Here is a 21,795-nt window from a genome sequence, read left to right as displayed (position 1 = left end):
GAGAAGGGTACTCATTCTTAAGATCAAAGTGTGAAGCTGAAAGGGGAGCAAGTTCTCCATTCCAGATTTTCCCCTAACTGGATCCTCCGGAACCATAAGAATCCTTCCAAAAATGCAAAGCAAAGTGTGATTCTAAAAGATCTTTATACAGTTCCCAATCCCGAAGTTAGTTCTATACATGTGACCCGCTATTAGGAAAAGAACCTGCCCACTATGAAGACTTAGAATGGCAGTTCCAGCTCATGGGGAAGTACCAATTAAATGACTACTTAAATTGGGGTTTTGAGCGTAAAAATTCCCCAGACATGTAAAAAATAAAAAGTGTAATTAATCCTAATTAAAATGAGATTTCAACTGATCACCTTTTCTTCTTAGACTTTTTATTATTCAACATAACAAAAGATGAAGAAATCCGTGCAGACTCATCACAAACATATATATTATAAGCACACCAACAGTAAAGGTAAAAGTAGTTGTTATTAGGCAACCAAAACCAAGACAAAATACATATTAAGTTGCCAACAAAAGAGCCCAACATCATCCAAAGACAAATACATCTCACACTGTTGGGGCGTGGACTTAGTGTCACAATCGCCCCTTTATTCATAATATTCACATCATGCCCCACACCTTCTGGGCATTATTACCACACACAGACAGACACACTAGTAGTAGTAGTAGTATTGCACAACAGTTGCGCCCACACCTTATGGGCAGCATTATTATCACACATAATAGTATTAGTATTACACAACAGTAGAGCTCACATATCTAGCGGCGGAAGCTCCTGGCCTGGCGCGGTGGGTTGGCCTCATCTGCACGGAGCTTCACGGCGGTGTAAGTGGCGGCGCCAGCCAGTGCCCCAAGAGTTGGTGCCACCAGGTAAATCCACAGTGCCCTGTAATTTCCTGCTGCAACTGCTGGCCCCAATGTGCGAACTGGATTCATCGAACCACCACTAGATGGCCTGCAATGTCAAAATTGGAAACTAATAATTACTTCAATTTGATTTGCTCTGTCAAAAGCGAATCTTTTATTTGTCAACGCTTTTGGGTGGGCATTATTGGCTATGGAAGAAGAATCGCTCTCCTTCACCTAATCCTAATTGTCATGAATTATTATGCATTGTCTGTCGGCTAACAAACTCTTGCGGACAATAATGCATTGAATGTCATATCATATCATACTAGCCATGGCTACTGGCCTATATATATATATATACAAAAGTAACCTTGTAGGAGCGGAAAGCATACTGTTTGATTGCCCACCAAGTGTTTGTTTTATTGCCACAATGAGCTCAAAAAATCAAAATGACGATGATTATCTAAACCCATAACCCATTTATCAATTGATTCTCATATATATATATATATATATATATATAGTATTGCATCCAGGAACAGAACAAGTAAATGAAGATGGAGTTGAGACACTAACCCTGCAATAAGAATGTTGAGCATAACGGTAGCTCCAACTGCAATACCTGCCAACTCCCCCACCTGTTTCACCATACATGGAACATTAATGGAAATTTAGACCAGGGCTATATTTGTTTGTATCCATTAAACAGCTTAGAAATAGAGCACAAACCGCGCGAGTGTCGGTGGCAACAGCGGTGACTACAAAGAGAAGATTGAAAGTGATAACGAATTCAAGCGCAAAGGCCTGGCCAAGTCTCACCGATGGAACAGTAACGCCACCGGCCATGAAAGGATGAAAGGCACCTTTAAGAGCGAACGAAGCGCAAATGGAGGCCGAGACTTGTGCTGCTATATATGCAGGCACTTGCGTCCACGGGAAGTGACGCAGCGCTGCGAAGGCAATGGTGAGGGACGGGTTTAGGTGAGCTCCAGAGATGTGGCCTGTTGCTAGGATTATGATCATCACAGCCAGTCCAGCGCAGGCAGCATTGCCGATCAATGTCTCCGCGCCATTGTACTTCTGGTTCACAATGGGTCCTGCCGCTGCTGCAAATATCAGGATGAATGTTCCTACAAACTCTGCTCCTATCTGATGATTAAATGTAACATGGAGTACCCAATTAACAATCCTCTACTCACTGAAAAATTGTGCATGAGTTGATCAATCAATTAACTGATTTTGCATCATACATATTACAAAGCTCAAATCACAAGGAACTACCCATGCCAGCATGTCTTTCGGATAGCTGAGTGATCGTAAACCTCAGGCCGCCAAAACAGTCCGCACCATGCTTACGACTAGAAGATTCAGCCGAAACTCATGTAGATAAGGGTTTGGAAGTAGGACAAGCCCACAAACCAGCATTCCACAAGGAAATAGCTTATTGGTTTGAATTCCCAACCTCGGGCACCATAAATCCTTAAGTCTGGAGATAACCTACTAGGTTATCGTCAAGTGGTTGAAATCACAAACCCTTTACTGGTAGAACCAGGAAAATATGAAACCAGACCCCTTTGCAATTCAATTTGTTGCACATACACCTCTAAAGAAAAAAAAGAAAAAAAGAAAAAGTGGATATCTTTTAATGATGATATATACGTTGATTGAAAAGTTTGGAGGAACCTTTTGTTAGTTTATAGGAAATCTGTGTGCATATGACCTTACAGAAGGACCTACAAGAAATTTTAATTTTTTTGTATTTATTTTGGGTACTAAATTACTTTAACTTTTGTTTTAATAAAATGATACCATGGACATAGGACTCTATATAATTAAGGACCTTGTATAAATTATATAAAGTAATCTTTTTTTTATATAAATATAATAAGGTAATCATAAGAGGTTGTCGATGCATTTGTTGCAGCATATATAGAAATTATTTCAAGGGAATTTTTTTGGAATGAGAAAAAAGATTCGACCTTAATCATCAAGACAATACATATTATTCTTATCATTCTAATTAATGGCTGAAAATGTATAAGAGTTTTTTTTTTATAATATTGGTGGTGGTGAACGTTCATTGGATTTAAGATCCAAATCTCAAAGTCAACATCTATAGCATTTAACACTATTGCACAGAAAAGGAGGAGATAACATGATTGAATTTTTTTTTTCAAACGGGAGAGACACCATAACAATATTATCAATCTTTGAGCATCTATCTAACACGTTAAATTTAGACCGTCAAACCGGCGCGTAAGACGTCTAACACATAAAATTCAGACCGTCAAACCGGCGCGTAGGACATCTAACACATAAAATTCAGACCGTAGGGCGGGATAAGCAGCGGGCGGTCACAAGAGGATAACGTGATTGATTGTTATATGTAGGGGACCCAAATGTACTTGCATTAGACAATAATCAATAATTAAGTAAAAACTTATACATCTATGGATATGTTTTTACCTTCCGAGTGAGAGAGACGTCCGGGGCAGGAAAGTCGGTGAAGCAGGCGGCGGCGTGAGACTCGCCCCAAGTCGGAGCGGTGACTGGGAAGCACTTGCATCGTGGCATTGATTTCCGTTCGTATGACAGAGAATCCACTCTCGCCGCCGATATCAAGGGCCCCCCTGGAGTTCCCGGCGTTGCCGGAGCAGACACTGGTGTTGCCGGCTCCAAATCACCCATTTTTTTTCGGATTTCACAGTACTCAAAAACAAAGATTTTTTTTTGGGTTTTTTTTTTGGGATTAATAGAGGCTAAAAAGGCTTACGTTACATGATTTGGCGATTTTTATAGTGGTTTTGCTACACTGTGGTATCAATCTTCGCCAGAAACTAAGCTTTTATGTATCAGAAACTTGAGAAATTCATTGTGAATGATTTTTTTTTGGGTTTTTTTTTTTGTTGGATAGAAGGAAATCAATGGAGGACTAGATTTACATGCTGGGGAGGATTTTATAAATGTGATTCTTAAGGAAGAAGAAACATAAACAAAGCCAGATTAGCTACACAAATACAAATAAGGATTTCAAGATATGAAGCATAAACAGAGAAGAAAACTTTTTTTTTTTCTGGGTTTTTGTGGGTTTTGTGAGAAATCAAGAAAGAAATTTTACATGCTTGGAGTGTTTTTATAAAGCTGTGTTTAAGGAGCAATAGGGAGACTAGTTAACCCACCCAGCTTCAAGAATGCAACAGAGAAATCTTGCTAGTTGAAGAAACAGAGCATTTGAAGAAGAAGACAGAGAGATGACTCAGCAGAAACAGAGTGGGTTGATGAGATTGGAGGCTGGAGGATAGGGGTGTGAACTGTGAAGTCGTTAATGAATGTATTATATATATACACACAAAAAGAGGACATCAAGTCATTCAACATGACACCCATATGGCTACGCGCTGAGTTTTAGCTCGGGCTTATGTTCATATACATCGGATGTTCAAATATCAAGATTGTATAGTGAGAAATTTATGTGTGTGTAGGTATAACAATCCGAGGCCACACAATGGGTTTTGGTCCGAATTTATGTTCATCTTGAAGGTTCAAAGATCAAGATTATATAGTGAGAAATTTATGTGCGCCTTGGCATGAAGGTCTGAGGCCATACGCTCGGTTTCGTTTCGAGCTTAAGTCCAAATCAGATGTTCAAAAGAAAAATGTATGTGTGTATGTATATGACGGTCTGAGTTTAAGCCATATTGTACGTTGAGATGGCAAGCTTATCAGTTAAAAAAAAAGTGATTTTATGCCCCGAATCATTCAATATAAACAGAATTTATACTCATAATGGATGTTCAAATATCAAGATTACATTGTGTGAAATTTATGAGCGCATTGACATGACGGTTTGAGGCCACGCGCTTGGTTTTGTCCCGAGCTTAAGTCCAAATCAAATGTTGAAAAGGAAAATGTATGTGCGTGTATGAGTTTAAGCCATACTGTAGCATTAGAGATGGCAAGCTTGTCGGTTAAAAAAAAGAAGAAGGGATGAAGCCAGAATTTTGAATTATTTTATGCCCCGAATCATTCAATTTAAACAGAACAAGTCAATGCCCATCCCATCAGCCTATTTCACGCTACTGTCACTGCTTAAACATTTATCACAGACATATTCTAGACCGTAGGATCTGATGATTTAAAACAAAAGGTCGGTGATTGCTGCAGTCCTGACGTAGCTTTATTCTCCTATTCGGTGTTCAGAGTTCAAGTGGATCCACCTGCCTGTGACGCCACCATCTATCCCCCTGGTTAAATAATCCCCTCTGGCCACAACGAAGTCACCACCAAACCTCTCCAATAATGTATTACTTAATAATAAATAAACCAATGAAAAAAATTTAATATTATATTTTGATTCAAACCAATAACGTATATTTAATGAGAGAAGTGGGAAAAAAAAATTTTAGTTAAATTTTATATATGAAAAGAGTGGACTTTGCAAATTTTTAATAATCGGGAACGAGAGTATACAAGTTTGTCATTTAGAGATCAGATATACGTGTTTATTTTTAATTTTATTGGAGTTTACTTTTTTTTATTATTTAGAGGGTTGTAGCCGTTTCGACAAAAAAATGAATGATTGATGAATTAATATAATTTTTAAGATTTCTTTCCATTTTCTTGATGAATTTCGAGATTCTTTAATGAATTTCAAATTATATTAACTTAATCGTAAATTAATTGATCGATCCTCACTTTCGGATCGCATCATCATCTACTCCAAAATGTCAAATATTTCGCTTTGAGTCATGGTTTTCTATTTATATCTAGAGAGTGAACTTGTCACCGCAGTCCCATCAAAATGTACAGTTGAAGAAGCCTATCTCATTCAAAAGGTTCCAAATACAATTGAATCAACATTCCCAAAAGCATATGCTATGGGACATGAATATATATATATATATGTTGTGGTTGATGTAATGCGCACGACCTTGTTGGTTAAGACAAATGAATCATGTAATAGATTACTATTTTAAAAAAAAAAAAAATTCTGTATTGGGTTTTGATTTTTTTTTTCTTTTGATTTAAGGTTCTTTTTTTAACACTTATATTATGTTGTTTGTTTGACATGCATCTTGTTGACCGCCACCCACTAAAAGAATCTCTTATTGCAATACTAAGCAATAACTCTACCCCAAATTACTCTTGAGTTCATGCTTAATGCTTAGTACTATTATTATTGCCAACCTAGCTACTTGCTATTATATTTATATATGTATGTATATATATATCTTTGTATTCACGTGAAAAAGTTATTTGTATTCATGTGAGATGTGACCAATAAGATGCCTCTAATTATGCTACGAACTTTCCTTTTATTATTGATATACGTATATATATATTATATGTTAGAATTCATGAATTGTCATGCATCCGCAAAAAACGAGTCCACCTCTTATCACGTCTCTAGAGTTAGACTTGATAGAATGCATTTGTATATATTATCTCTATTGAGTACGTAATGGACTTACTCCAATTCATACATATAGACAAAATTGGTTGACATCGACAATATTTAGTTACTATATGCATATATTTTGTTTGCCTATACACATTGTTGCAACTTGCAACGGTTAGGAAACAAACATTAATGGAGTTTCTTACCTAAACTTGATTATCATGGTAAGATACTGCCTGCTTTCCCAAATTCATCAAAACCAAGCCCAACTCATCCTAGGATTTCTAGGGCATTCCAAGACCATCCAGGACTCACGGAATTACAATGGGACTTACTAAATCAACGAAACTCATGTGCTTATAACTTGTTCATTATATCTTTATTTTAGGGATGTGAGACTTTTCTCAATGACCATTTTATGATAGCCTAGTTTTGGTTATCTCTTTGGACTTAGGGAGTACAACACTAGAGGTCGAGAGTTTGAACCACTAATCAGCTGAGATATTTCTTTGTGGAATCCTAGTTTTGTAGGCTGGTTCCACTTCCAGGCTCTACCCACATGGGTTTCGGACCAATTTACTGTCGTCAGTATAGTGCGGATTGTCCCAAGGACATGTTGGATTTGAGTGGTTTAAAATTTTGACTTTATTCTCGGCAACAACAACTTTCATAAAACACATACAAAACAAGATAGGGCACTCATTCATGACAACTTTGATTAGCATAATATGCATATTATAGTATTAATCATAGAATACCTTTTTTTTTTTTTATTATTATTAATCATAGAATACTTGTTTTCTAAGATTAACCCACCTTCAATTGTCTTGGTTACAGAGCTTAAATTAGTCAGAGGTAATAGCTTGGCAGCACCAAACAAGTATAAATCCATATGCATAATTAACGTTTTAACAAACATGTCACTAATCAAGTTGACTGTAGCTAGCTTTCTTGGGTAACTCCACTTGCAAGTAATCAACAAACTGTCTTTCATCATGTGTGAAGAAATTAAGAGATCCACACTTATTGAACATAAAAATTAATTAATTAATTACCAGATTATGATGTTTCAAGGAATTGAATAAGCAATTGCCAGCAAAACATGAATAATTGATTGGTGAATGCTTTTACTTAACATTTTGTTCTTATATTTCTATGTGGATAATAATAATTTAATGTGTTGGGAGGCATGGCCAAACTACTAAACGACAACCTCTACTCCAAAAAAGAAACCCTAATCAAAATGTCTTATGAAAAAAAAATTATTTTATTTTTTTGATACATGTATAATTCCTTGCGGAACCCACATTTGTATATACATTTGTATATACTCTCTCCAATCCTAACATTTAACTAAGAATCATTCACTGGACCCTAAGAATTTTCTTTTTAGGTTTAATATTGATTTTAATATTAGTTGTTTTTAGTGTGGGGGAGGATTCTAACTTTTATTTTGTCCAAAATTCCAAGGAGTGGCTACGACTTGAGCTGCACTGTGAAGACTAAAAATCTCACGTTGGATTGATATAACCCATATATCAGTATGATTTATAAGCAAATATCTACTCATTCTCACACATTCAATGTTTTTACTTTTTTCTGGACTTCAGTATCAAAGGCAATGGTTCAAAAGAACAAAGTCGTGCGGGCCTGCGGCCTTAGAGCGAAAAATATTGGTTTATAGTGTTTGGGATAGATTTTCTAAAAAGGTCAGAACAAAGTTTCGATCTAGTTGGACATGGCTTCTACCTGTCCACATTTTGGGTCTTGCATAACTCAACGAAGTTTCGGTCTAGTTGGATGTGGCGTACCTACCTGTTCAATTCTTGGGTATTGCATAACTCAGCTCACAAGTGCGGGGGAGTGTCAAGACTAAAACCTTATATCAGATATTTGACATAACCCAATTGAGTGGTTTATAAATAAAGATCCATTTTGGGTCTTTTTTGGATTTAAATACCATAGTCGACAACTCAAAACAACAAAGCGGACAATATTAATATTTGTAGGGTTTGTGGTGATGATTTCCCAACATGCACTCTTGTTAGTATATTATCAACACTTAACTAAGAAATTAGATATACCAAGATGACATAAAAAGCTTCCCCCTTTTTTTAAAAATAAACATTTTATTGGAATGTTGATCCAATGCACTTATATAGCAAATATGTGTCAATACCATTCTTAGGCGCTGGAGTCAAAAAGCTGCCGCAATTGCGTATGGTAATGATTTCATGTGTGTGTGTGTTTGTTTAACAATCAATTAGTGGTTTGAGAATTATGATCTTCCTTTAAAGCAAAAGAAGGCTTTCATTATATAGAAGATGCTCTACATGATTCTCTCCAACAATAAGGTCCATTGATTTCTTTCTTATTATTTTTTTTTCTTCTCTCTTGTCTCCAAACTCCTTTTGATGTTAGTGGACATCTCAACTAAATCAATTACCACCACCCTTAATAATCATCCAAAAAAAGAGAACAACCCACCAATGGTGTAGCTCACACAACACATCACAAGTCAAGAATTGGGATCTTGTGTCTAGTCACCATCAATCAAGTAATGTGAAGACACAAGCTTTGATTTGATTTTATGGCATGATTATACACCTTTCTGAATTTTATTTTTGTTTTGCTTTCCATGTTAATTCAATGGAGGAGAAGATTAATGGGTAGGTGGGCTTTTCACTATGTGGGTTTTTGAATTATGAGTTGTGTTTTGCCTTTTAGGTTTTGTGCATGCTTTTTTTTTGCAAGTCAAAGGGAAATGAACAGATACAACAACTACATGTGTTGTCTATTTTATAGCAGAGATTAGTTCTCTGGATGTGGGCTCAAAGATCAGCATTCAAGTAAAGTCGAATTAGGTATTCGACAATCCTACATTGAAGGTAGACCATGAAACTTGACACCGGTATTGAGTTGACCAAGAAAGCTCTGATGGTCAAGTTAGTAGGCAGCTGCGAGATTTGTAGTGAAAGAAATGAAGAGTTTAGAGAGAGGGAGAGCATACTACTTCCAAAAAAGTTGGATGCCTTCTGTGGCGGGGACTCTATGTATTTATAGGGTTCCAAATCATGTAATGGGCACGTGAGCTTTGAGTTGGCAAGCATTAAGCCTTGATCAGACCGTGGGCTTATGAAGGAGCTTCTTGGCAACATAGGCTCTCATGGATCTTGTTGAGTAGAGAACCCAAGTCGTGAGCTTAATTGAGGCTTTCATGGACCTTGTTGAGTAAATAACCCATGTCATGAGTCTGTTGGGTTCAACCGAGGCTCTCATAAACCTTGTTGAGTAGACAATTGTTGGGCTCAAACTGAGGCTCTCATGGAACTTGTTGAGTAAATATTTGTGTAAGACGGGTTTGACCCATACACTGGATGAAGTGAATTGAAGTGTGGCACACCAACTATTTGAGCAAATTATCAAACCAACAATACACTGTTTCAAGACCCTCAAATCAGATGGAGTCAACGATCCTTCACTCTCATCTTGATGTTTCACTTTAACCACCCACAACCATTATGTCCCATCAAAACACGGCCTGAAGCAATAAAAAATGATATGAATTCAATAGAAATTGATGAAATTATAACCCTACATAAAAATGAACGGTGAAAACGGATATTAAAAGTAAATTTGTTGATTTTCTCATAAACTCATCCAAAATTTTACAATAAAGGAAGGGACGATGATGACAACCTACAACAACTACATCCCTCATCACTATCCACTTCCATAGTTCCACTACTCTCTTCCCCAATAAAGCCCTCCCACAAAATCTGGCTATCCGCAATTTTCTACACATTCTAAGAGGCCCAGAACCCACCTCTCCCCCTCCGAAACCCCACTCCTCATTTGGCTCCAGGGTGGCCCCGGTTGCTCCTCTACGTTTGGCAATCTTCTTCGAGATTGGGCCATGGGGTGTCGCGAGTTCTCACAGACAAAACGTCGAACAGGTTACCTTGGAACCCGACCAGGGTGCTTGGAATCATATTTACGGCCTTCTTTTCATTGATAACTCAATAGGAACTGGGTATAGCAGTGATTCCAAGCCAGAGGAAATCCCAAGAGACCAGCATTCTATTGATAGATAGGCACCTATATGTTGCGATTGATGGGTTTTTGAAATTAGATCCATTGTTTAGGAACTATTCATGCTGCGAATGCCTACTGTTCTGGCTGTTGCAATTGCGTTTAGTAATGATTTCATGTGTGCGTGTTTTAGCAATCAAGTAGTGGTTTATGAATTGTTGAAAGCACTATCACAAAAAAACTGATGAAATATTACCTCAAAATTCTGAAAATAAGAAAAATCAAGCCACAAGCGTGAGATGATGGTTGAGTCACAAACTAGATCGCTCCTTTTAAGACGATTTCGTGGCTCTAAATTGTGCTAATAGTGAATAGCAAATCGCTCTAGGATAAAACAACCCAGAATCTCTCTGTGTAAGAACGCTCTCAACATCAAAAATTGCAAAACTCGTCACTCTTCTACTCTTCAAATCATGTTCAACACACATAAAAATTCTTTCTTAATATAGAAGATGCTCCACATGCATGATTCTCTCCAAACGATAAGGTCCATTGATTTCTTTCTTAATTTTCTTCTCTCTTGTCGCCTACTCTTTTTGATGTTAGTGGACATGCTATATTGCTATCTATGCTCCCCTCCTCTCAACTTAATCAATACCACCTTTAATAATCATCCAAAAAAAGAGAACAACCAACCAATGGTGTAGCTCACAAGAAGCTTCTGTCTGCATCAAAAATGGTTGCACTTGCACCACAGTACACATCACAAAGTCAAGAGTTGGGAGCTTGTGTCTACTCACTATCAATCAAGTATATGTGAAGACACATGATTTGATTTGATGCTATGGCATGATTATACACCTTTCTGCATTTTATTTTCTTTTGCTTTCCATGTTGTTAATTCAATGGAGGAGAGGAAAAATGGGTAGGTGAGTTTTTTCTTTTTTCTTTGTGGGTTTATGAATTATGAGTTGTGTTCTCCTTTTGTGGGTTTTGTGCATGCTTTTGCAAGTCAAAGAGAGATGAACAAATACAACTACTACATGTGTTGTGTATTTTATAGAAGAGACTAGTTCTCTGGAGGAAGTAAATTGATTATGGCACAGGCACACCAACTATTTGAGCAAATTATCAAATCAACTACACTGTTTTCAGGATCCTCAAACTAGATGGAGTCAACGATCTTCCCTCTCCTATATATATAGATGTTTTTCTTTAACCACCTACAACCGTTACGTCCCTAAAAAAATATGGCTTGAAGCAGTAAAAAAATGATATCAATTCAATAGGAATTTATCAAAGTAAGATCATATATAGAATGAATTATGAAAATGAATATGTCGTATTGGATTCGTTGATATTCTCACATACTCATGTAGCAACCCAAAGTTTTAAATAGAGGGTCGGACGATCATTATGACCTACTACAACTACATCCCTCATCATTGTTAACCCAATATATAGGAACTGTTAAATATCTCACATCGTTTGGATAGCCCAAGTGATGTGAATTTATAAGAAAGCTCAAGTCCTTACCCTAAAAGGAGGCCTTTTCTTGAGTACAAGTGTGATTTAAGTGAGTCGGTCCTCAAAACGGATATTATCATTGATGTGAGTAGGGCTGAGATTTTCAACATGGTATCGGAACACATATTCGTTCACTTGTTGGGTTTGACATAACCCAACCCACAAATGTGAGCCCGGTGAAGTGAGTAACTACTCATGCTTACTATTCTGGTTTTATCAATGAAGGTTGAATTGGAAATAACTCTATCAGAGGCTGTTAAGTTGGTTAAATTGGGGCAATTGAGTGAGGCAACAAAGCAAGAAATAGGGCCATGCATTTGTTGCAGAACATGAAAGGCTTGGGCAGTATGTATGACTTCACAACGAAAGTGCCATATAAAAGGTCAAGTCTCCAAATTTTTGGACCAAGCGGCAGTGGGAATGAATGAGTCTATGGTTTTTGAGGAATGCGCTCTGTAACCTGGTGGGAGCTGCATTGCATGATGATATGAAGAAGAATGTTGAGATACATGGTGGAGTTTCTGGTGAAGACGACGAAGGTCAAGCTGTATCGGGGGCAAAACCATGTAGATCTTGAATCCCAAAGCGAAAAATATCTCTACAAGTTGTTTGGCTCGGAACCAGGAGTGTACGTGAGCTCGTAACTTCGAATGCGAGCTGTAAATCCTGACTTGGGCTAACTATAGCATATACTATCGACTGAACAACATACAAGTTTAGTGATGAGTGATCTGCTATAAAAAATTGCAACAATGAAACCAACTCACCCAACCAAGAACCTTATTTTGAAGTACCAAACAGATGGTAAAATCAACACAAACAAGTCAGCTTCTAGATCCATTTCCATTACAAAACTTGGGTTCATATATCCTCAGCAGTCAAGGTCGACGATCAGATTCTATCGTGTAAATATGCAAAGAGAAACACAGACAATGCACAAATAGAAATGCCTAACAAAGGGCCAGCAGGAGTCAGCTTCCGACTAGCAGCCAATCTTATACCTGGAACAGTGGCAAACAAAGATGAAAGGAAGAGAAGGCCTCAAGTTCCATATTTAGCCAAATTAACACGAGTTAAATGACAAGAATATGAACCTGGAAGACGTACCAAAAACGGAGGAGAAGAGGAAGGCAGAACCAAACCCGAGTGCTTCTCCAAAAGCTTTTGTCTCCTGTGCTCGCATGAGAAAGTAAGCCTACAATTGTAAGCCGAGTATTTTTTTTGTCAACAAATTGGAGCAAGAAAAAAAAAAAGTAAGAAACAACTATACTTCATAAAGAACCAGGGTTTGCAAAGAAACTTCAGAAACTTAGTTTCACTGGTTTATAGCCACAAAGAATTCACGGATTTATGGGAAGTAATGCTGTGCCAATGCAATTGGATTGCTTTCGTTCTCATGAATAACTTCCGATTATGTTTAAGGATTGTGAAGATCCTTCTTAAACAGAACGAACCAACTCAAGCCAAAAACGAACGAACGAATAGGAGCATCGACAAAGGAGACAGTAAGAAATAAGAAATGAGGTTTCGGGTGTGTGTTGAGGGGGGGGGGGGGGTTGATTTCGGCAACGAGGGTACGAAATTGTGCATTTCTATGAGAAAAACCCGAAGGAAAAGAAAGTAATTGGTGATAAAAAAAAATACACAATGAAGAAGAAAGAGCAAAAGAAAGGAACAGTCGATAAGTAAATAAGTTGACCGTTTGCGCGTGGACAACATGTATATATGATCATGTAACATAACTTCAGAACTTAACAAAGCATTTTACAATCATCAACTCTTATGGACACTTACAAGACAAAATGTCAAGAGAATAGAAACATCTACAAGCAAATCTCGCTCTCACAGCTAGCACTTAGAACATTTATGAATCAGCTAATATAACTATGAAACTTCCAAATCACATTTTGCATGACAAACAACCACAATTTAATCTGATCAAAAAGGTTGAAACCTTTATACGAGGTTATAAGCATTAAGATACTTTTCTCTCTGTATTTATGCCGGGTGATGCACCTCTATCTTAGGTAATAAAGTTAGATAGCAGGGGATTCCAATGAAGGAAAGACTGTTCTTCCATCTAGTTGTTCACACTTTGTTATATTCGTTATCTACGGAACTTAGTTTCAATAAGAAAAGAAACTGAAAGCATATATTCAGCAAATCTAAACAAAATATTGTAAAGAGAGGGTATGTATCATGTGTCAGCATATCCTTTGTGCCTGGTTAATCTGCTTATTGTTTTAACAAGACACAAAGCATATACAAAAATAGCTGTCATCTTTTTAATTTTTATTTCTAATTCCCTTTTTTAAGGGAGTAGATAATTTGGGTTTTCTTACTTGACCTTCAGCAAAATCATGGAGCGCGCCACTGCCAAGCATAGATGCATGTTAAATGACAATCACACAAAAGTAGGTAACAGAGATGCAAATGGTAAGAGTTGTTAACTTGTTATTGACATAGTACTGGTATGTACAGAGAAAATAATCAATTTTTCATTGCACCAAGAATGGATCGGAAAAACTGCAAATCATGGCGGAATATTCTTGTATCATATGATATTGTTAGAGCAGGTTTCACATTGTTTATATTAACTTGTTTTTGCTTATTTTTAAAGGCTGCATACTTTTCTACCAAATTCAGCCGTCCAATGAGTTGCCTGGACGGACTCGCTGCAGATGAATTTAGACCCTTATTAGTCTATTTTAAGAGCCTTCAGAGAATATTTCTTTATCCAATCCTGCGAAGATTAGGTGATTTATATAAAATTTAAGTTGTATAAATCAGTTGGGAGAACAATATGACCAAGTCACAACCTAAGACATAATGTTGATGTGTTTCACCATATAAAATTACAGACAAGGATTTCGGGCAGGAGGGCGAAGTGTGCCTTTCTATGGAAAAACATGAAGGAAAAAGAAATTTATTGGCAGTAAGAAAATCAACTATGAAGAAGAAAGACCGAACTGACGAACTCTCCGTAAGTAAACATAACTTCAGAACTTAGCAATGCATTTTGTAATCATCAACTCTTAAGGACGCTTACAGGACAAAATGTGAAGAGAATAGAAACATCTACGATAAAATCTGGCTCTTACAGCTACCATAGTCCACATTTACGAATCAGCTAAATATAACCATGAAACTTCTGAAATAACACTTTTGACAACAAACAACCACAATTTAATCTGAAAAAAGAGGCATAAAGAGCACTCAGCCTCGTGATAGTCTACTCCTTAGACTTTGAATTACGGCAAGATCTTAGGTACAAGTCCCCTCCCAGGCTAATAATTATTTACCAAAAAAGAAAGAAAGATCTGATATAAAAGGCTGAAGCATTTATAAGAGGTTAAAAACATTAGGGTGCTGCTTTTCTCTCTTTAATTAATGCAGGGTGATGGCCCATATGTTCAAGCAAACAATAGTGGAGGCCCATTGTTATTCAATACCATTTTTTCAAAGGGATGCTATGTAAATATCTCAGCAAATAAACGCAAATTAACCAACACGCAAAAGAAATATTATAATAGGATTCATGGTCTACATATGGTGACCTCCATGCTTTATGTCAGGTAATGAAGTTAGACTACAGGGGATTCCGAGGAATGAAAGGCCGTTCTTTGCATCTAGCTTGCATTAACTGTCACATTTTGAATTTTTATTTCTATTTCCCTTTTTCAAAGGGAGTAGATAATTTGGTTTTCATACTTGACCTCCAGCAAAATCATGGAGCTCCACTACCAAGTATAGGTGGATCATGGATGTCCAAAAACAATTGCACAGAAGTAGATACAACACCGACTCAAACAATATAAATAATACGGGTTATATCACAGAGATGAGAATGCTAAGAGTTGTTATTGATATAGTACTGGTATGTACAAAGAAAAGAACCACTTTGCATTCCAAACAAATGGACTAGTGAAACTGCAAATCATAGAGGAATATTCTTGTATTGTATGATATTCTTAGAGCAGGTTTCGCATTGTTTATATTGAATTGTTTTTTGCTTATTTTTAAAGGGCACCAAACTTCTCTACCACAGTCATTAGCCCAATGTAGGTTGCCTGGACGGAGTCGCTGCTGCTGGCGAATTTAGACTTTCATCAGTCTATTTTAAGAGCCTTCAGAATATTCTTTATCCAATCATGCTAAGATTAGGTAATTCTATATAAAATAATAAAACCTTAAATTATGTAAATCGGTTGGCAGAAGAACAATACAACCAAGTCACAACCTAAGACTTCATGTTTATGGGTTTCCAACACAGATCGTGTGTTGTCGCCATAAAAAATTACAGAAAAGGATTCTGTAATGGCGATGCCAAACCAAATGCGAAGATGAAGGGGACTGTCAAACAACATTGGTAAAGACAGAAGACATAGATACCCAGAATGTAGATTTGCAGAGAGAAACAAAATTCTATTAATTTGGCTTGGAATTAGGAAGATAGAAATTACCGTCGTCATTAAAGCAGCCCCTGTGAGTCCGCCATAGAGAGACCCTTTGCTTCCTGACTTACTGACTGAAAAAAGAAATACACTTTATGATAAGAAACTGAACGACCATTTTTTTTTATAAAAAGGTTGAAATTACTAGAATGAAGCTCACAAGCGAAGAGGCCGCCGCCGAGGAGCAGAGCACCGTAGGCGGCCGAGGTGGCAGGGGCGAGTTCTGTCAGCTGCACTTGACACTTACATTCCAGACTACCCCTCCTTGTCTTAGATCCTATTCTTGGTGAAAAGGGATATGACATTCCATTAAAGTTTGTACTTTTGCTTCTCTCATAGCAGTAGTAGTCATAGCTAAGAGCTGCCCGAGGCTGATGAACCAATAGTGAACAAGACGCCATTAAAATGAAGCTCTACCCAGTAAGCACTCTCCACTCTACCGACCGACCGACAAAGCGCAAGGAATTAGGGGTTGTTAGATCGACGGCTGGTCTGAATCGGTGTTAGTGGGCTTCGGTTAAGATGATGAGGGACTCGGCCCGGCCTGTGTCACTACATGCGATATTAGGAACTAAAAATCCTGTCTTTTTCTTATTTTAAGGTAATGCTTAGACAGGCATACGAACATAGCGACAAATAGTGACAAAGAATAACAAAAAGTGAGAAAAGAGAGATTTGTAGGGCAATTTATAATTATTTGGTTACCGAAAGAGTTATCAGTCCAGCTCGATTATTGAATGCTCAAACGTTATAATTTGACAAAAAGTGAGAAAAGAAAGATTTGTAGGACAATGCAATTTTTAGTTATCGAAAGAGTTTATCGGTCTAACTCGATTGTTGAATGTTTACACGTTCCAACTTGAGAAGTCAAAAAAGAAATCAACACATACGTGTATGTTGAAACAAGTTTTAATTTCCATGTTGAAACGTGTAAGTATTCGTGATTGAATTGGAAATTGACAATTATTCGGGTGATCAAATGTTGCATTACCCGAGAGATTTGTAGAATACATCAACACACATGCATGTTTGTATAGGTTTTATGTTACAAACGATCTACTTACAAATGAGATATTAACAAATTTTAGACAATCATTATCTTCCCAGTATCTCCTAACCCACTAAAAAAAAAGCTCCAAAAGCTACACCCATGGCTCTTCCACAGTGGTGGCGGCTGTTTTATGATTTTAACATGTAAACAACAATTTGAAACTAACACAAGAAAAAAAAATTGAAAACCCATAAATTTGTGGTTATGCAGGTGAGTTCTTCACTTCTTCTCAGGTGAGGAGAGGAAGGAGATGGAAGAAACACTGTCCTTCATATCAAGCAAGATTTGGGTAGCTGAAGGCCTGAGAGTTGGGGATTGTCCAAGGCAACGGGAAGAGATTGAAAGCATAGCTCTTACTTCTTCCATGTTAAAATCACTACCCAGTAATGGATCCACCATTTCCTTCAACTTCTTCGCTTCACAGTGGTCAATATCCCTGAGATTAGGTCCCAAAACAGAGGTCAAGAGCTGGCATTTCGTCGAACAGAACGCCTGCATACCAGTCACAAGCTCTAAAATGATGACTCCATAGCTGTAGATATCGTTCTTCTTTGATGCAATTCCGGTTCGCATGTAGTGGGGATCAGTGTAACCAGGTGAACCCATCATCACTTTCTTGGACGGCATCACCATTGAAGAAAAACCCATCTTTGCAGACCCGAAGTCGCAGAGCTTGCAGTTGAGGTTTTGGTCAAGAAGTATGTTTGAAGCCTTGATGTCCCCATGGACGATTTGGAGGCTGCAGTGTTCGTGAAGATACTCAATTGCCTGTCCTAGTTGGAAAACTATGGCCATGCGTCTTCTCCACGAAAGAACCTTTGAATCTGATTCGATTTCATGAAGCTTCTCCTGTAAGGTTCCATTGGGGACAAACTCAAAGACTAAGGCACCTTCTTCATGATCTGATCAATTATGTACAGATCAAGAAATTAAACAGATGAATGGATGATCTCATCTCACACCCAATTATGAAATTGAAAAAATGGAATTAATAAGATTTCAATTACCTTGATTATTTTCATTGTCACAGTATCCCAAGAACTTGACAATGTTGTCATGTTGAAGGTTGAGCAAGATTTCTAACTCCTGCTTGAAAACTCGGTTCAGATGGTCACTGGTGAAGATCTTGACTGCCGCCATTGTTGAATCTAAACCAAGTAATCGAGCCAAATAGACAGTACTAAACCCACCAGACCCAACCACTTTAGAGAAATCCATGGTGATTTTCAGTATTTCATCCCAATTATACTTCTTGACACCATTACCAAACCCATCATCAACAATCTTTCCCTTTTCTTCATTCACACCATTATCATCAATACCCACAACATTTTGCTTTCTGGGTCTGCGTTTCCTTCTCAATCTAAGCAAGAAAGTAGCAAGAAAACCCATCAGAATCAACAAGAAGAAAAGAAACCCAGCTGAAACACCGACTGCAATTGCAATTTTCCGGTGAAAGTGATCGTCTTTCTGTCTATTTAAAGGACCTGTCGGTGGATCAATGGGGGAAGTAGGGGATGTATTTGGAGTTGGAGAAGAAGTAAAGGAAGCAACACAGAAACAGAGTTGTGAAGAAATAGAAAATAAGGAAAAAATGAAAACCATCGACCACCAACCACCACAACCACAGACAAGAAAGACATGAGAGAAGAGACAGTCAATGGTAAGAAAACGACGACGTAGTCTCCTGTAGAAAAAAACAGCATCTCCTCCTTCTCCCACCGTCTCCATGGATACAGAGGCAGAATCTGACAATTACTGGATCTGCTCTGATCTGGGAAGACAAAACAGAGAGCCGGAAATTGAAGAATGGAAGCCAAATTTAAGTCTTCTTTTACAGATCTGTACCTGCTACGTCACTAATGACCGACTGGCTTAATACAACCACCCTACAGTACCATACCTCAAAAATTGAGGAAAACATAAATCTTACTATCCCAAGCGTTTTTGGTCGCGGATATTCTAAATGTTGAGATGGATGTACGTCATTTCATATTGATCATGTGGGTTTGGTGTACGAGTGATAAAATTATGTTTTATCCGATCAGAATGATGAAATTTGTCTTTACAGGATTAAACCAAGTTTTGACATAAGTTATATGTTCGAAATCTCGGTTCAAACACAAAATTTTTGTCTGATTTAAAATCTAATCCTAGTCCAAACACAACGGTTTACTTATCTAGACCCTAACCCATATTAGATTATTATCCTATTTACTTGTTCGGATTTAAACCAATCTGGGTTTGGTCAATTACGTACGTTCGAAATCCAATTCGGGTTAAGATCCTGACATATAAATACTTCGTAAACACGTGATGTTGTCTGACCCGGAATCGAATTTTTGTCACCCTTAGTTTGGCCTAATCCACTGAAGATATTATTCACACGATCATGTGCGTTCAGATACTTGTAACAAAAAAATACTGAGATTGTTAGAAGGGAAAAGGAAAAGGATAAGGAAAAGTGTGGAGTGGGGTCACTATCGAAAATATATTAATTAAATAGATAATTACACTTAATAATTGTGAAAAGCATGAGAATTGAAGAATCAAGATTGTGACTTGCTAACAAATATACACACGGAGTCTTATTTTATTTAGTTTAATATATGAGACAAAATAACAATAATAAATAATAATAAAACAATTGAGTAGAATGATTAGCATGTAAGATTTGATTGATTATAATTGATTTTGGAGGTCCACACGTGTAGCTTTTGATTTTCTGGAGCCAATCACGCAGAAAAATTATGATTGATTATATATATATTATATAAGAATTTATGGCATTTTTGGGTACTGAAATTTATTGATTTCTTATCATTGAATAGTGATATTCAATAATTAATTTGTTGGTAGAAAGAGAATCGCGAGTAGTTTAGATAACATTCACGTGTGTTGTATCACATACAGATTTTGAGTTCGAGCCTCTCACATCCCTTTTTCCTATTTATTTGGAAAAAAAAAATTGTTCTTAGAAATAGAAATCCTATTTTGGACAATGTACCTAGTTATGTACTTGCGGAGCCATTGAAAATAAAGAAAATTAATTAACTTTCATGGTTAAGGAGACTGAAGTTCTTGAACCACCACTCCATGTGTTTCTTTTCTTTAGGATGGTAAATCATTGTGAAGCTATACATATAGATTGTTCCAACCTATATATACGGCACACCAACCAGTCTAGGTAGTAATAGGTGCTGGTTATGAATTTAGGAAATCATGTTCCCACATTGGTTGATTTATGTGGTTTATAAGTGTGGGTCCAACCTCGAGTGTTTGATGTGTCTTCTGAAAGATAAAGCGACGCGAGACTTAGGTCCATAGTTTGGACAATAGTTCAAGTGTATTGGGTAAAACGTTCAAGTGTATTGGGTAAAACGTCTCTTACCTCCATTTCATCACTTTCAACTTCTTCAAATTGTGGCATCGGAGCATATACGCAAATCCTAACGACCTCCCATATAGTCCATTTGTTGAGTATCGCACAACTAAGTCCACAAGTACGATAGAGTGTTAAGATTTAATAAAGTCTCAAATCGATTTGATGTAACCCAACGACGTGGTTTATATATAAGCGTGCATCCAACCTCAAATACTTGAGGCAAGGTTGGGCCGTCTTTTTAAGAATAAAGCCATGCGGAGCTTGAGCCCAGAGTGTGGATAATATCTCAAGTAAATTGGTGAAACCTCTCTATCTTCTCCTTCTCACTACTCTCAATTTATTCAAATTATAACAATTCTCAAATTATATATGTTCTCATCATATTGTGATTATTGATATGATACTTAAATTATTTTCATTAAAGATCATTTATTCTACCTAAATGAAAGATTAGCCTATGTGACTCGTTGATTGATTTCAAATATTGTTGACACACACATATGAGATTCACTAAAAAGCTATAAGATTTACGGGTCCACATATGATTGATGATACTATTATGATCTTATGGGTTAGTATTAACTTATAATCACCAAAAGATTAATAACTTTCCAAATTCATCACCGAATATTTAAACATTTCAAGTTTTTCATCGATACATCGGGCTCGACGGCTTTGCTTTCCCAGGAGATCACCATCCCAATAATACTCTCACAGAAACACGTTTACCTATGGAGTTACTATGGAATATTTTCCTTAGAAAAACGCGTTGTTAACAAATTATATTAACCCGTGATTTTCTCATGCCAATCACACTTGATTGAGAAAAAAGGAAAAAGGCTTAGTTTGTTTTAAGAATGATTTTTTTCCTTCCTAAAACATGATTGTCTCCCTTTGTTTGTTAGAAGAAAAATATATTTGGACATGGTATTGGGCCGAATAGGAATTTGGAATTGGATTCGAACAAATTGGGCTTTGACCAATAACCCATATCAGTACTTGATGACAAGGCGTTCTCCAACTATCAACGTCAAGGTTTGTTATTCAGAGAGAGAGATTCCAACGTCGTTTTCTTAATGACACGCTG

The 21,795-nt window shown here is 37.1% G+C and overlaps 3 protein-coding genes and 1 pseudogene across 4 annotated transcripts; 1 reads left to right on the top strand and 3 right to left on the bottom strand.

Moving 5' to 3' along the window:
* Window positions 1-457: 457 nt before the first annotated feature.
* Window positions 458-4,178, bottom strand: LOC119987189 (probable aquaporin NIP5-1). The gene is made up of 4 exons (XM_038831998.1): window positions 3,328-4,178; window positions 1,591-2,010; window positions 1,438-1,499; window positions 458-967 (listed from the first exon to the last, which is right to left on the bottom strand). The coding sequence occupies exons 1-4, from the start codon at window positions 3,547-3,549 to the stop codon at window positions 772-774; spliced, it is 900 nt and encodes a 299-aa protein (XP_038687926.1). The 5' UTR covers window positions 3,550-4,178; the 3' UTR covers window positions 458-771.
* Window positions 4,179-11,609: 7,431 nt separating this feature from the next.
* LOC119987522 lies at window positions 11,610-12,820 on the top strand (annotated as a pseudogene).
* LOC119987187 (protein FATTY ACID EXPORT 4, chloroplastic) lies at window positions 12,572-16,866 on the bottom strand. 2 transcript variants are annotated; one of them, XM_038831997.1, is made up of 4 exons: window positions 16,433-16,866; window positions 16,282-16,346; window positions 12,926-12,989; window positions 12,572-12,819 (listed from the first exon to the last, which is right to left on the bottom strand). In XM_038831997.1, the coding sequence occupies exons 1-4, from the start codon at window positions 16,671-16,673 to the stop codon at window positions 12,710-12,712; spliced, it is 480 nt and encodes a 159-aa protein (XP_038687925.1). In that variant the 5' UTR covers window positions 16,674-16,866; the 3' UTR covers window positions 12,572-12,709. The 2 variants fall into 2 exon arrangements, with proteins under 2 accessions (XP_038687925.1, XP_038687924.1); XM_038831996.1 differs by having other exon boundaries at window positions 12,926-13,013; window positions 16,433-16,849.
* A 405-nt stretch (window positions 16,867-17,271) lies between these two features.
* Window positions 17,272-19,218, bottom strand: LOC119987186 (probable receptor-like protein kinase At4g10390). The gene is made up of 2 exons (XM_038831995.1): window positions 18,331-19,218; window positions 17,272-18,225 (listed from the first exon to the last, which is right to left on the bottom strand). Exons 1-2 carry the CDS (start codon window positions 19,052-19,054, stop codon window positions 17,543-17,545), a joined length of 1,407 nt encoding a protein of 468 aa, XP_038687923.1. The 5' UTR covers window positions 19,055-19,218; the 3' UTR covers window positions 17,272-17,542.
* Between the last annotated feature and the right edge of the window lie 2,577 nt (window positions 19,219-21,795).

The sequence above is a fragment of the Tripterygium wilfordii genome, chromosome 20 (genome assembly GCF_013401445.1).
Source record: "Tripterygium wilfordii isolate XIE 37 chromosome 20, ASM1340144v1, whole genome shotgun sequence".
Lineage (NCBI taxonomy): Eukaryota > Viridiplantae > Streptophyta > Magnoliopsida > Celastrales > Celastraceae > Tripterygium > Tripterygium wilfordii.
Note: the sequence above shows the minus strand (reverse complement) of the source record. Positions and strands in the feature narration are given on the sequence as shown.

Bases quoted from the DNA above. Each gene is read 5' to 3' on its own strand.
- LOC119987186 (XM_038831995.1), bottom strand. From the start codon at position 19,054: ATGGAGACGGTGGGAGAAGGAGGAGATGCTGTTTTTTTCTACAGGAGA. The intron at 18,226-18,330 runs GTAATTGAAATC...ATAATTGATCAG, and splicing joins TGACAATGAAAATAATCAAG to ATCATGAAGAAGGTGCCTTA.
- LOC119987189 (XM_038831998.1), bottom strand. From the start codon at position 3,549: ATGGGTGATTTGGAGCCGGCAACACCAGTGTCTGCTCCGGCAACGCCG. The intron at 2,011-3,327 runs GTAAAAACATAT...TTTAATCATCAG, and splicing joins ACGTCTCTCTCACTCGGAAG to ATAGGAGCAGAGTTTGTAGG. The intron at 968-1,437 runs GTTAGTGTCTCA...TTGACATTGCAG, and splicing joins CTCAACATTCTTATTGCAGG to GCCATCTAGTGGTGGTTCGA.
- LOC119987187 (XM_038831996.1), bottom strand. From the start codon at position 16,673: ATGGCGTCTTGTTCACTATTGGTTCATCAGCCTCGGGCAGCTCTTAGC. The intron at 16,347-16,432 runs GTGAGCTTCATT...TTCTTTTTTCAG, and splicing joins CGGCGGCGGCCTCTTCGCTT to TCAGTAAGTCAGGAAGCAAA. The intron at 13,014-16,281 runs GTAATTTCTATC...TTACAATTGTAG, and splicing joins GGGCTGCTTTAATGACGACG to GCTTACTTTCTCATGCGAGC.